A 15741-nucleotide genomic window follows, 5' to 3' on the forward strand; every position below is an offset into this window, starting at 1 on the left:
CTGCCAGCATGCTGCAGAGGTTGAAGGGGTGGGGGGTCAGCCTGTCAGTGCTCAGATCATATGCCGCAAACTGCATCAAATTGGTCTGCATGGCTGTCGTCCCAGAAGGAAGCCTCTTGAAAAGATGATGCACAAGAAAGCCCGCAAACAGTTTGCTGAAGACAAGAAGACTAAGGACATGGATTATTGGAACCATGCCCTGTGGTCTGATCAGACCAAGATAAACTTTTTTGGTTCAGATGGTGTCAAGCGTGTGTGGCTGGCGGCAACCAGGTGAGGAGTACAGAGACAAGTGTGTCTTGCCTATAGTCAAGCATGGTGGTGGATATCTGTAGGAGCAGAGAACAGAAAGAGGCGCCTTATGGGACAGTATCGTGGTGTCGCTATAAAGCAGGTACGAGCAGACAGCACACACAAATGACAAAATACTCACAACAAACTTGTGAGTATTTTGTCATTTGTGTGTGCTGTCTGCTCGTACCTGCTTTATAGCGACACCACGATACTGTCCCATAAGGCGCCTCTTTCTGTTCTCTGCTCCTACAGATATCTGCCATTATCCTATCTTCGGGAGTGCTGCCGTCAGATCGGGTGGCCAGTGGTGGGGTATCACCTTGCCTCCCCCGAGACTGTTATTGTTATATGTGCTTTGCTCCTCTTATGTGCGCACCTCCACAAGGACTCAATCCTCGTTACTTCTGAAGCATGGTGGTGAGAGTGTCATAGTCTAGGCCTGCATGAGTGCTGCAGGCGCTGGGAAGCTACAGTTCATTGAGGGAACCATGAATGCCAACATGTACTGTGAGATACTGAAGCAGAGCCTGATCCCCTCCCTTTGGAGACTGGGCTGCAGGACAGTATTCCAACATGATAGCAACTCCAGACACACCTCCAAAACGACCACTGCTATGCTAAAGAAGCTGAGGGTAAAGATGATGGACTGGCTAAGCATGTCTCCAGACGTAAACTCTATTGAGCATCTGTGGGGTATCCTCAACCGGAAGGTGGGGAGCGCAAGGTTTCTAACATCCACCAGCTCTGTGATGTTGTTATGGAGGAGTGGAAGAGGACTCCAGTGGCAACCTGTGAAGCTCTGGTGAACTCCATGCCCAAGAGGGTTAAGGCAGTGCTGGAAAATAATGGTGGCCACACAAAATATTGACACTTTAGGCACAATTTGGACATTTCCACTTAGGGGTGTACTCACTTTTGTAGCCAGCGGTTTAGACATTAATGGCTGTGTGTTAAGTTATTTTGAGGGGACAGCAAATTTACACTGTTATACAGGCTGTACATTTACTACTTTACATTGTAGCAAAGTGTCATTTCTTCAATGTTATCACATGAAAAGATATAATAAAATATTTACAAAATAAAATATTTCTGTATTGTATTATTTTAAAACCATAAGTATTTTACCAATTCTCTGGTATTACTACTAACTTCATTATAGTATATATCTATTAAAGGAACATGAAACTCAACATTTTTCTTTCATTATTCAGTTAGAGAATATAATTTTAAATAGCATTCCAATATAGATCTATTATTGAATTTCCTTCATTCTTCAGATATCCTTTGTTGAAGAAAAGCAATGCACATGGGTGAGCCAATTCCACAATCTATGTGCCGCCAACCAATCAGCAGCTACTGAGCCTATTAAGATATGCTTTTCAACAAAGGATCTAGCGAATTAAGCAAAATAGATAATAGAAGTTATTTGGAAAGTTGTTTAAAATGGCCTGCTCTTTCTAAATCATGAAAGAAAAAAATTGGGTTTGGTGCCCCTTTAAGTTAAATTTGGTTGGATAATATTTAATGGTGTGTTGACTTTTATACCAAGTGAAAGATTAACCCTTTCCTGCCAGGGTTAAAGTGTCTACATCGGAACAACTGTTCCGATGTAGACAAATTGAAATCACGATTGCGAGATTTAAATAATTGGATCGGGTCTGGGGTGCGTCCCTATAACCCTAGGAACGCCCTCCAGACCGCGATCAAATCCAGGAAGCGCAGAAGGCTTCAGGACAGCCGTTGGCTATGATGTTCTATTCCGTCATAACGGCTCTAAAGCCCAGTGTAATAACGACGGAATAGAACGGCATAACGGCGTTAAAAGGTTAATAAACATAAGATAATGTTGGTTTAAAAAAAAAGAGCTCTTGCTATAATTTCTAGCAAGTGAAGTGTGATCGCTCATGATTTGCTACTTGTCGCTAGTGCTGGTATAAAGCTCTCGTTACAGGAAGCTAATGTCGTGTACTTCAGCCCTAAATTAGTAAAACCGCTTGTCATAACCAGACCACTGCAGGGGAGCCTGTAACTTAGTTCACTGGGTGCAGAGGTTAAAAAACAAAAAAAACACACCAATAAATGGTTGTCTTGTATTAATATTTGTGAACAGCTGAGATATGCTGTTTAAAGGGACATGAAACCCAAAATTTTTCTTTCATGATTCAGATAGAACGTATGATTTTAAACTACTTTCTAATTTACTTCTGTTATACATTTTCCCCCCCTTGTCTTGTTATCTTTTGTAGAAAAACAGGGACATATGCTTAGGAGCCGGTCCCTCTCTGGAGCCCTATATGGCAGCAGTTGTGCAAGAATGTTTTTTCTTTTGCAAGAGCACTAGATGTGAGCACTATTTCCTGCCGTGTAGTGCTGCAGATGCCTACCTAGGTATCTCTTCAACTTAGAATATCATGGGAATGAAGCAAATTTGACAATAGAAGTAAATTGGAAACTTTTTTTTAAAAATGTTATGCTCTGTCTGAATCACAGAATACATTTTGTGAGTTGCATGTCCCTTTTAAAAGAGCTGAGTGCTTTTTTTTTTTTTTTTTTTGAGGTCATTGACTGTGGGTTTGTCTTCTGTTACATCCCACATGGAGCTGCTATCATTTGACATTTGTGTATGTGAATTTATATTCCGGAGGGGGAAAGATCTGCTGCTGAGTCATCTCCACCCCCTTTAGCAACAGTATATTGTATGGTGCAGCGAGTGCTTTTATCCCTCTGTATACATTTACACTGCCGTTCTGTGTTTGAGCTTTATATGCTCCCAAACCTCATCCGTTTTTTTCCAGTACTGCATCAAGTACATATTCATTGCATATGGGTGGTGTGCGCTATTAGAGGCTGTCAAAGATGCATGGAAATCGCTCAATACTAAAGAATAACAGGAGAAATAGTAACAGGCAATAAACATCACAAAATTAATAATTCATTAAAAATAATCAAGACCAATTTACTCCAAAAGGATCTAGAGATTATGAAGGGTGACAGTATTTGTCGCTGTAGATCTGTTTTATAAACGTATGTGATCTGGGATCCATCTCCAGTAGCGCATCTTATTGTTCTTTGATTAATTGATATACGAGTCTGTTCTTAAAGGGATAGTAAACCCAACATTTTTTTTTCTATTTTTTTTTTCTTTACAACATCATATTCCGTTGTTAAAATGACCAAATAATGCCTTTTAGCTATTTTTTTACATTTACATGAAAATTGAAATAGAAAATGTATATTCTGCCAAGCCCATCTTTTCAGTCATTATGCAGCCGACTTAACGAGTTCTGCCTAGGTAGAACTAATATGGCGTCACGCATGCGCATTTACACAAACTTTTTGCAACACATGCTTTTTTTTAGACTTCTCTCCTGGTGTTTCAACTGCCTCGTCATTAACACCTTGCTAGATGCCGACAAAGAGTTGCGTGATCGGAGATTAACAATGCATTGCGCATGTACAGTACATGCATGTACATGTGCGTACACATACATATGTACAGTATATGTACAGTCTACACGTGTGCGTACACATACATACTTATGTACAGTATATTTACGAGTGCATACACATACATATGTACAGTACACACATGTGTGCGTACACATACATATGTACAGTATATATACGAGTGCATACACATACATATGTACAGTATATATATATATATATATATATACGAGTGCATACACATACATATGTATGTACACTACACACACGTGTGCGTACACATACATATGTACAGTATATATACGAGTGCATACACATACATATGTACAGTACACATGTGTGCATGCACATACATATGTACAGTATATACAGTATATATATATATGAGTGCATACATACATATGTATGTACAGTACACACACGTGTGCGTAAACATACATATGTACAGTATATATACGAGTGCATACACATACATATGTACAGTACACACGTGTGCGTACACATACATATGTACAGTATATATATATATACATACACGAGTGCATACACATACATATGTATGTACAGTACACACACGTGTGCGTACACATACATATGTACAGTATATATACGAGTGCATACACAGATATGTATGTACAGTACACACACACTTGTGCGTACACATTCATATGTACAGTATATACACATGTGCGTAGACATACATATGTACAGTATACAAACATGCGCAACACACCCTTTCCTAATTATTTTTATATAACTTATTATTTTGTGTGTATATACATATGAGAATGCACAATAATAGGTTTATACTTTTTCATTCTATTTACTTTATATATTACTCTCCTTCACCCTCGAGTTGTGAATCTGTCGGCGCCTTATAAATAAAGAATAATAATAAAGAATACTAATAATTGTTTATGTAATTCTAATTCTTCACTAATCGGTTATCTTGTTCTCTTTATATGTAGGTCACGTTGCATTTGAACCCAATCTCCACAATGACCGTTCATCAGAAGCCGCTGGTGTTTATCCTGAACGCTGCCCACTCCCTGACTTGGAAGATAAAGACAGAGAGACTTGTACCAGACGTTCCAAGATTCTTCTTTGTGAGTATATTTTATGTCTGGTAGCGTAATTACCGGCATTGGTATGTAACAACATATGGAGTAAATATGTTAAGCTGTTTTGTGATTCTAACTGAAAACATTAAAGCATTTATTTCTCCATATAAAGTTCAGTTGGCATCAAACATCTCAGAGAAGTTAGTTTATATTTACAAAACCTTTTTGTTTTTATTGTGAAAGATAGGGGGCATTTTTTATCATGGTAGTGATATGACAGGTTTACAGTTCGATACGTAGACTGGGGCAGGTACCATAAAATTAAACTTTTGTGATTCAGATTGTGCAATAAAAAAACAAACAACAACTTTCCAATTTACTTCCATTCAGTTTCACCTCTAAGTCCAGTTTTGTAGCGGCCCAGCAGTGAAGCAGTTAATAAGCAAACACCTTGCAGTCTGTATTGTGAAGTGTTTGCTAATTGCTCTAAATAACTTGGGTGCTCACAAAACTAGCCTTATAGGGAACGTGGCTTCCGTTAGCAAATGTGCTTTGTTCTTTTGGTATCCTTTGTTGAGGAGTACATCTAGGTAGGCTGATAGAAGCTCAGAAGCGTGCATGTGTCTTAAGTAGTCTATGGCAGCAGTGTTTGCTACTATGTATTTCACTGCTGTAAGCAATGTTGCAAACACTGCTGCCAGATGGCTAAGGACACGTGCACGCTCCTGAACTCACCTAGGATTACTCTTTAACAAAGGATAAAAATAGAGCTAATCAAAATTGCTAATAGAAGTAAATTGGAAAGTTGTTTAAAACTTTGATTTATCCAACACATTTAAGTTTAATTTTGACTTTACTGTCCCTTTAATGTGGCATTAAACTGCTGGCCGCAGTAGAATCGTTACTACTCACAATTCTATAGTTTTTTTTTTCTCTATGCCTGCTGCACTCTTCATTGGCGTTTTTATTCATTTTAACTTTGAATTTGATTGACAAGGCTGAATGGCCAATCCATAGCATCAAATCAGTAATTACCATATTTCAATATGTGTAGACAATGGGGGAGATTTATCAAATGTCGGACGGACATGATCGGCTGTAACAAATCATGTCCGCCCGACATCGCTGTCTGCATTTAACATTGCACAAACATTCTGGTGAAATGCTTGTGCAATGCCGCCTCCTGCACATTCGCGGCCAATCGGCTGCTAGCAGGGGGTGTCAATCATCCTGATCAAATCTGATCTGAATGATTGCAATCCGCCGCCTCAGAGGTGGCGGATGAGTTAAGGATCAGCGGTTTTAAAACCGCGGCTTCTTAACTTAAGTTTCTGGCGAGCCGGAAACTTCGGGGGTTGATCGCAGCATCTGCTGCTTGATAAATCTGCAACTATTATAACAAAGAAATATTGAATAATAGTGGTAATACACTTCACTCGATAATTGTCCAATCAGGATGACAGTAAACGTGATGATGGACATCAACATCAGCCAATCAAATTTCCGCAATTGTGAAAATAAAAATGACCAATCAATGCTGATCGCCCTTTGAAAAAGCCATGACGGCAAAACGCGTCAATGGCCTTCTTGCTTCTTTTTTCTCATTTTGATTTTCAAATGTAATTCTTTTTAATAATTCTGAATGTGTGATATTTAAGGGGGTAATTATATTAATTCAATAACAAATGAATCCTAATGACTATAAACAATTTAAAGTCAACCAAACCTCATTGAAACTTACGCTGTAATGCTATTATTCATAGGTAGTTTTGGAATTTATCCAGTATTATTAGTATTGACTACCTGATATATTATACATGTTGGTCTTCATTCATGGAGAATGCATTTGCAATTTTAAGCTTTTCTATCTTTTACTAAATGTTTTAATAAAAGTTAGGTTTTAAATTTACTTTCATGGTGGAAATATTTGTCCAAATATAGAAAGACGTAATGAGTGCTAATGAATGTACTGTTTTTTTTCAGTTCTTTGCTGCATTTATTTAAATTTCAGTTCAAAGTACAAGCACCTAATCCCACAAGCACTTTATGAATATAAATACACACTACGATGAGGGATCGTCTTTAATTAAAGTAGTGCGATTGGCATATCCGTTTACGCAATGTTAAATGTGGGCAGTGCTTGCAGCGAGACCAGGTGGGCAGATACGCATTAGCACCCTTGTCCGTCCATCCATTAATAAACGGGACCGATATGACTCTAAAAAAAAACATCGGCTAGATTACGAGTCTTGCGTTAGGGTTAAAAAGCAGCGTTGAGAGTTTAAAATTCTTGTAATTATTTTATTATTTTCTGTAATTTAGTGTTTGTTTTTTTCGTACTTTAGTTTATTTAATTGTAATTAATTGTAGTTAGTTTAGGTAATTTATTTAATGATAGTGTAGTGTTAGGTGTAATTGTAACTTAGGTTAGGATTTATTTTACAGGTATATTTGTATTTATTTTAACTAGGAAGTTATTAAATAGTTAATAACTATTTAATAACTATTGTACCTAGTTAAAATAAATACAAAGTTACCTGTAAAATAAAAATAAACCCTGAGATAGCTACAATGTAATTATTAGTTATATTGTAGCTAGCTTAGGGTTTATTTTATAGGTAAGTATTTAGTTTTAAATAGGAATAATTTAGTTAAAAATAGTAATTTTATTTAGATGTATTTAAATTATATTTAAGTTAGGGTTAGACTTAGATTTAGGGGTTAATATATTTATTATAGTGGCAGCAGCAGATTAGGGGTTAATTGGTGTAGTGGGGTGGCAGAGTAGGGGTTAATAAATAAAAAGTAGGTGTTGGCGATGTTGGGGGCAGCAGATTAGGGGTTCATAGGGATAATGTAGGTGGCGGCGGTGTCCGGAGTGGCATATTAGAGGTTAATAATATAATGCAGGTGTAGGCGATGTTGGGGGCGGCAGATTAGGGGTTAATAAGTGTAAGAATAGGGGTGTTTAGACTCGGGGTTCATGTTAGGGTGTTAGGTGTAGACATAAAATGTATTTCCCCATAGGAACCAATGGGGCTGCGTTAGAAGCTGAACGCTGCCTTTTTGCAGGTGTTAGACTTTTTTTCAGCCGGCTCTCCCCCATTGATTCCTATGGGGAAATCGTGCACAAGCACGTTTAGCCAGCTCACCGCTACCGTAAGCAGCGCTGGTATTACAGTGAGATGTGGAGCAAAATGTTGCTCTCCGCTCACTTTTCTGAGGCTAACGCCGGGTTTAAAAAAACCTGTAATACCAGCGTTGTCTTAAGTGAGCGGTGAGAAAAAAATGCTTGTTAGCCCTGCACACCATTACCGACAAAAACTCGTAATCTAGGCGTTTTTTGTTTCTCTTTATCCTGTACAAATGTTTAACCCCTTGTTTGCCAAGGGGGGGGGAGCTACACGGCATTGAGTATCAGTGTGTTGCAGAGGTTTTTTGTTTTGTTTTAGAAAAGAGGTTGGTAGATTTTAAGAAAGAGACAGAGATTGCAAACATCTCAGGGATTGTGCTTAAAGTTGTGGTAAATCTGTTTTTTTTTTTTTTTGGTTTTTTTTTATTTGGTTTGAAAAAAAATAAAATAAAAGTGACAATTGGGGGCACACAGGACCCCTGTTCCGCAAAATATAAATCAGAGGTTCGGACACGCAGGTCCGAAATAATACACGAACTGAAAAAGGTACTATGTGTAAGGCATGTAGGACCCTTGAAGCAAGAAACAAAAACAGTAAATGAAGAAAATCAATAGATAAGTCCCCAAGGGTCCAGAAAGGAACAGATTTTTAACTTTTAACAAAAACCTATATAACAGTATAAGAAGATCCATAAGAAGTCAAACAATCTGCAGTGCTAGATGCAATATAGGAGTGTAAACTGTCTGCTAATGATCTGCAAGGAAAATAATATAGCAAGCTGCATGCAGGTCATATGAGATGCAATAACTTGGGGTTACAGAAAATAATTCCAAATTTAACAGCAGTCGTAGAGCACCACATTGCATGCGGCGCATTACAGATATATGACCCAACTGTATATGAGGGAGTGGGTAGCAAACAGCATAAAAAGCTATAAGTAATTTGTCTACCTAGAGGGCTCATATCACAAACATTCTTAGACATCAGAGGTAGACCCAATACCTAAAACCCTTAGCAGTCCCTGTCAAGTAACCAGTAGGGGAATATAAATAGAATATACCAGGATATTATATGTGAGATAGACAATGTACCTCCCAATTGATCAACAAAGCCAGCACATTACACCCGCCACACACCAAAACAGGCAATAACAAACATGCACTATAGGAGAAAGGAACAAATTACAGAACTAAAAATGTTCCTTTGGGATAACTAGCTGAATGCTAAAAGGGACAGCAATCACATATAATGACCCAAAAGTTCAACATGAGTAGGTGACAAATTACAGTCCTCTTAGAAGGGAGCTCACAAGTCAATAATGTGTTGGTAAGAGGAGGGTCGTAGTGTTAAGTTTACAGATGAAGGGCTAGATCTGTAAGTCAAGATTCTGACCAGTCCAGATATATTAGAAGCGAGGTGATTAACCCACTCCAGTTTTAGTTAGTGTGTGGAAATCTGCCATACATTGCCCCTCACCTTCAACCTCAAGCACCTCTGATCTCTGCGCCAGCATGCCTCCGCAGGAGGAAAACACCTGCTCACTTAAGGTTCTCTGATGCGACAGGAGTTTAGTTATGACAAGTGTCCCTCTCCTGGGAGCTGGAAGGACGCTATCTTCTCTTCCAAGCGCTGGTGGTCCATTAGGATCAGCCTCCTTCTCTTCCATATTAATCTTCTGATCACCCCAATCAGCAAAACTGGAGATCCTGAATACAAAGCGCTGGCGATGCATAGCCTGATGAGTTACTCCCATTTGGCACAGGGTGGTTTCTTGTGTAGGGATTTTGTTGTAAAACACCAATTCTCTGCAGGTGTGCTCCCTGTCAATTGCATCCCGAGGCAAGGGGATCTGAGCTGTCTCCCCCCCGCTCAAAGGAGCGGCTCCTTGTACTTCCACAGCTACGCTTACCGCGGCATGCACGGCATCACTGACAGCGACAGGGAGGAAAGTTATAGCTGAATCTAAAGCTGTTGATTCCGCCTTGACGTTTAAGCTCTCACACTTATTAAGTCCCAATCGATCACTAGGAGTCTCTGGCTCCCAGACGCCATCTTGATAGCCACGTGGATTAGAACAGCTTGTAAAAGATTGCGCTATCAAGGTTCTCAGATCAGCATAATGGTCTTCTAGCATAGCACAAATTGAGTCAGTATCCATCTTCATGCAGTATGTGTAGTCAAGTAGGACTACTTCGTAACCCGGTGTCCGGGGGGGAACATGCGGCAGCTTAAAACTCCACGGCCCGTAAAACAGAAACGTTTGGTTTGGCTGAACAGCATAGGCTGGAACACACCATAAAAAGCAACCTTCGCTCTCCTTTGAGGTCTTCTGTAGTTATATCCACTGTAAAGTTACAGATATCTGCTAAAAACACCCAAAAAGCACATATATTCCAAATGTGGTTCAGGAGCTTCCCTAAAGTGCGTCCTGCCGGTTCAACTTTTCACTCCGCCCCCCCAAAGTTGTGGTAAATCTGAGCGTTTAACAAACTCTAGGATTTACCATAACTAAAAATCAAGTGAAGTGCTAAACTCACCCTGACTGTGCCGTTGCACATCGCTAAACTCAGTGACTCCTACTGCCCATGGCAAATCGCTCTTCTACCAATGAGGTGCCGCTGCACCTTTAAACCAATAGCAGTGTGTGTCAACTGACAGGTTTCTGTATGCACATACTGCTATTGGTTTAGAGGTGCAAGCGTCACCTAATTGGTAGAAGAGCGATTTGCCGTGGGCAGACGGAGCCGTTGAGTTTAGCGATAAGTTTTTACATATACGATCACTTAAACTTCACTTGATTTTTAGTGATGGTAAATCCTAGTTTTTTTTTATACACTTAGATTTACCATCACTTTAACCCCTTAAGGACCTGGCAGTTCAGGTTAAGACTTCCCCAAAAAAACAGAGCATTTTTGTCATCACTACATTTAAACAAAATATGAGCTTTTTTTATTTTTATATTTACCTATCAAAACTATATATATATTGGCAACCCAAAGTATTGTTCTAGGCCCATTTTGGTTTATTTCATGCCACATTTCACCGCCAAATGCGATCAAATAAATAAAAATTGTTAACTTTTTCACAAACATTAGGTTTCTCACTGAAATGATTTACAAACAGCTTGTGCAATCATGGCACAAATGGTTGTAAATGCTTCTCTGGTATCCCCTTTGTTCAGAAATAGCAGACATATTTGGCTTTGCCATTGCTTTTGGTAATTAGAAGGCAGCTAATTGCAGCTACGCACCACGCTTTTATTATTCCCAGCAGTGAAGGGGATAATCAGGTAGCTTGTAAGGTTAATTTTAGCTTTAGTGTAGAGATTACCCTCCCATCTGACACTTCACACCCCCTGATCTCTACCTGATCCCTCTCAAACAGCTCTCTTCCCTTCCCCACCCCCCAATGCTCACCCCCATCTTAAGTACTGGCATAAAGTTTTTTAATTTTTTTTTTTTTTTTTTAGTGTGGGATTACCACCTTACCTTCCCACCTCCCTGATCCCTCCCAAAAAGCTCTTTAACCCTCCCACTATAAGTGATTACTGCCATCTTAGGTACCCAGTTTGCTATATTTTTTTATTTAAACCCCCCCCCCCACAAAAAAACCATTTGTTTCTGTAGTGTAGCTGCCCCCTCCCTCATTTATCCCCTCCCCCTACAAGATCATATCCCTACCCTCTAATCCCCCCTCTCTACATCGGTACCTCTGCCTGTCACTCGTGGGGCATGCAGAAATAGCGCAAAACCTGCTACTTTTAGTGAGAGGCCCAGGGTACGGCACTGGTCTTTAAGGGGTTAAACATTTTCTATCATGCATTTGATAAATCAGCGCTTAAAGGGACACTAAACCCAAACATTTCCTTTCATGATTCAGTTAGAGAATACAATTTTAAACAACATTCAAATTTACTTCTATTATCCAATTTGTTTTATTTTTTAGATATCATTTGTTGAAGAAATAGCAATGCATATGGGTGAGCCAATCATATGAGGCATCTATGTGCAACCACCAATCAGCAGCTACCGAGCCTATCTAGATATGCTTTTTCAGCAAAAAATATCAAGATAATTAAACTAATTAGATAATAGAAGTAAATTAGAAAGTTGTTTAAAATTGCACGCTCTTTCTAAATCATCAAGAAAAAAATTGGGTTTCATGTCCTTTTAAAGGGACATGCAACCCAATTTTTTTTCTTTAATGATTCAGAAAGAACATACAGTTTAACAAAACAATCCAGTTCACTTCTGTTGTGAAATTTTACTTTGTTCCCTTGGTATCCTTTTTTTTAAAAAAAATAAAAAAAAATCTGTACAAACTGACATTTCTTCCTTTGTTGAACACTAGTAGGTAGACCTAGGAGGGTACACGTGTCTGGAGCATTGTTTGTCAGGAATTTTGCTACCATGTACTGCTTCATTCATGTGCACACTATCGACCTAGATATGCTTTTCAACAAAGAATACCATGAGAACAAACCAAGTTTTATTATACAAGTAAACTGGAATATTTTTTGTAAAATGGGTATGCTCTGTCTTTATTTAAAGGGATGCATTTAGCCACTAATCAGCAAGCACTACCCAGGTGCTGAACCTAAAATGGGCCGGCTCCTAAGTTTACATTCCTGCTTTTCAAATAAAGATACCAAGAGAATGAAGAAAAAATGATAATAGGAGTAAATTCGAAAGTTGCTTAAAATCATGAAAGAATCATGAAAGAAAAAAAATGTGGGTTTAGTATCCCTTTAAGTGGAAAACAACAAGAAATGTGTGTTTGTGTAAAACTAATACTTAGATATCAACTCCCAAAGCTCTATTGGTGAAGAGGGATACACCTCCAAATTCTAAAAAGAAAACCCTAGTATATTCAGCACAGGACACTTAAAAAAACAAAAATGTAATACATTTTTTTTTTTTAGATAGAACAAAATAAAGATATGTACAATATTCTTTTTATTTTAGCCAGTAAAATGCCTTAAAGGGACAGTCTATCTAGTTAAAATTAAACATGATTCAGATAGGGCATGCAATTTTAAACAATTTTCCAATTTACTTTTAAAATAAAATTTGCTTTGTTCTTTTGGTATTCTTTGCTGCAAGCTAAACCTAGGCAAACTCAAACTGATAAAATTTGCAGTTAGACAGTGCTAGTTCATGTGTGCCATATAACGTGCTCACTCCCGTGGAGTTATTTAAGAGGCAACACTGATTGGGTAAAATGCAAGTCTGTCAAAGGACTGAGATAAGGCGGCAGTCTACAGAGGCTTAGCTACAAGGTAATCACAGAGGTAAAAAGTGTATTAATATAACTGTTGGTTATGCAATACTGGGGAATGCGTAATTAAGGGATGATCTATCTTTTTAAACAATAAAAATTCTAGAGTAGACTGTCCCTTTATTTAATTTTGTATATTAAAATAACGGTTACTGAAATGAGTCTGCGTTAGCCATTTTAGACCATGTTTTATAAGCACCTGGTAACTTCTGACCTATGTCTTTCATTGTAACAGAAGTTGCCAGTCAATCTTTATTAAGACAAAAAACAAAGGATTAGGAATCAAGATTTTGATCTCTAGAAATGTAAAAGCTTTATAATTAACCAAGTAGGGGGTGAATGGAATTTTCATTATGTAGAATTTGGCAGCTGAGTAAAGTTTTTAATTAAATCTCAATTTGATCTCCCCGAGCGATGACAGTTCTCAACGAAATCCTATACACCTTGTTGCTATCAGTGTATTTAATAGACTGTTTGCTCGTAAAGCTGTCAGTTTAATTTAAAAAAAAATATTAAATAGCTTAATTCTTCAATAAAGAAGAGCGTAGGTCCTTGTTACAGCAGTTCATAAATGTCTTGAGTTCTGTCGTCTGACGATATCTTCTACCAGTAATTACTAATCCTAAAAAATCTCAAGATCAAAGTTCTTGTAAAACAGACATTATGACATTAAGAAAAAAAGGCAGTTTATAGAGGAGACAAAATGTTAGGATGTTTGCTTTACGATCAAAGTATAGCATCACCACTTTTTTAAAAGGGTTATGGTTGGTTTTTATGCATATAAAGGGATAGGAATGTCAACATTAAAGGGACATGAAACCCAATTTTTTTCTTTCCTGATTTAGAAAGAGCATGCAATTTTAAACAACCTTATAATTTACTTCTATTATCTAATTTGCTTTATTCTTTTGATATCCTTTGCTGAAAAGCATATCTAGATAGGCTCAGTAGCTGCTTATTGGTGGGTGCACATAGAGGTCTTGTGTGATTGGCTCATCCATGTGCTTTGCTATTTCTTAAACAAAGAATAGCTAAAGAATCAAGCAAATTAGAAAATAAAAGTAAATTGGAAATGTCATTTAAAATTGTATTCTCTATCTGAATCTTAAAAAAAAAGTTAGGTTTAATGTCCCTGTAAACTTGCATGATTCAGATAGAGCCGCTCATTTTAAGACACATTTAAATTCACTTCTATTTTCAAATGTGCTTCGTTCTCTTCTTATCCCTTGTTGCAAAATAATACGCACATATCATACACTAGTGGGAGCTAGCTGCTGATTGGTGCCTGCACACATTTGTCTCTTGTGATTGGCTAACTAGATGTGTTCAGCTTCCTGCCAGTAGTGCAAAGCTGTTCCTTCAGAAAAGGATAACAAGAGAATGAAGCAAATTTGATTACAGAAGTAAATTGGAAAGTCGTTTTAAAATTGTATGTTCTATTCAAATCATGAAAGAAAATTTTGGGGTTTCCTGTACCTTTAAAGGGACATTCTAATCCAAAAATGATATGCTCTAATTTGTTAAAGGCATATGAAAGTCAAAATTAACCTTAAATGGTTCAGATAGAGCAGTGATTCTCAGCCATGGTCCTCCAGTAAACCTAACAGGCCTGGTTTTTATGATATCTGAAGAAGAGCACAGATTAAATAATCAGCTGATAGGTGAGAGCAGGTTAGTAACCATGGTTACTGATCAGCTGATTATTTCACCCGTGCTTTGGTTCAGATATCATACAAACCTGGCCTGTTAGGGGACTTGATGACCATGGTTGAGAGACTGAGAATAGAGCAAGCCATTTTAAAGGGACACTGAAACCAAATGTTTTCTTTCATGATTCAGATAGAGCATGGAATTTTAAGCAACTTTCTAATTTACTCCTTTTATCAATTATTATTCTTCTCTTGCTATCTTTATTTTAACCCCTTAACGACCGAGGACGTGCAGGGTACGTCCTCTTAAAAAAGTCACTTAACGACCAAGAACGTACCCTGCACTTCCTCGGTTTGGAAAGCAGCTGGAAGCGATCCTGATCACTTCCAGCTGCTTTCCGGTTATTGCAGGATGCCTCGATATCGAGGCATCCTGCAATAACAATTTTTGCCCCTCCGGTGCAGAGAGAGCCACTCTGTGGCCCTCTCTGCACCGGACATCGATGGCCGCATTCGTTGGTGGGTGGGAGCGTAAATGGGAGGTGGGTGGGCGGCCATCGATGGCTTCTTAGTCAGAGAGGGGGGGCGGGATCGCCGGGGGCGCGCACAGGCGCGCGCGCGTGCACAGGGGGCGGCGGCGGGAGGGCGCGTGCACGGGGAGGGAGCGGGTGGGAACCGCTTACACTACAGAAACTTTTGGATATTATTGTAAAAAATAATAATAAAAAAAACGTAATGGAACTCATCTAAGGGATCTGGGAGGGGGTGGGGGATTGATCTGGGGGGGGGGAGCTACACTACAGAAAAAACTAAAATAAATTTTAAAAAAACATTTTTATATGCAAACTGGGTACTGGCAGACAGCTGCCAGTACCCAAG

General features: G+C 38.5%; 1 protein-coding gene across 1 annotated transcript in view; it reads left to right on the plus strand.

Annotated features, from left to right (window-relative positions):
- The window catches only part of TGFBR3 (transforming growth factor beta receptor 3), a 322664-nt gene that overhangs the window by 140639 nt on the left and 166284 nt on the right, over positions 1-15741 (plus strand). The window contains exon 4 of the mRNA XM_053694009.1: positions 4710-4847. Coding sequence (XP_053549984.1) covers positions 4710-4847 — 138 coding nt within the window. The remainder of the gene's footprint in view (positions 1-4709; positions 4848-15741) is intronic.

This window comes from Bombina bombina, chromosome 10 (genome assembly GCF_027579735.1).
Source record: "Bombina bombina isolate aBomBom1 chromosome 10, aBomBom1.pri, whole genome shotgun sequence".
Taxonomy (NCBI): Eukaryota; Metazoa; Chordata; class Amphibia; order Anura; family Bombinatoridae; genus Bombina; species Bombina bombina.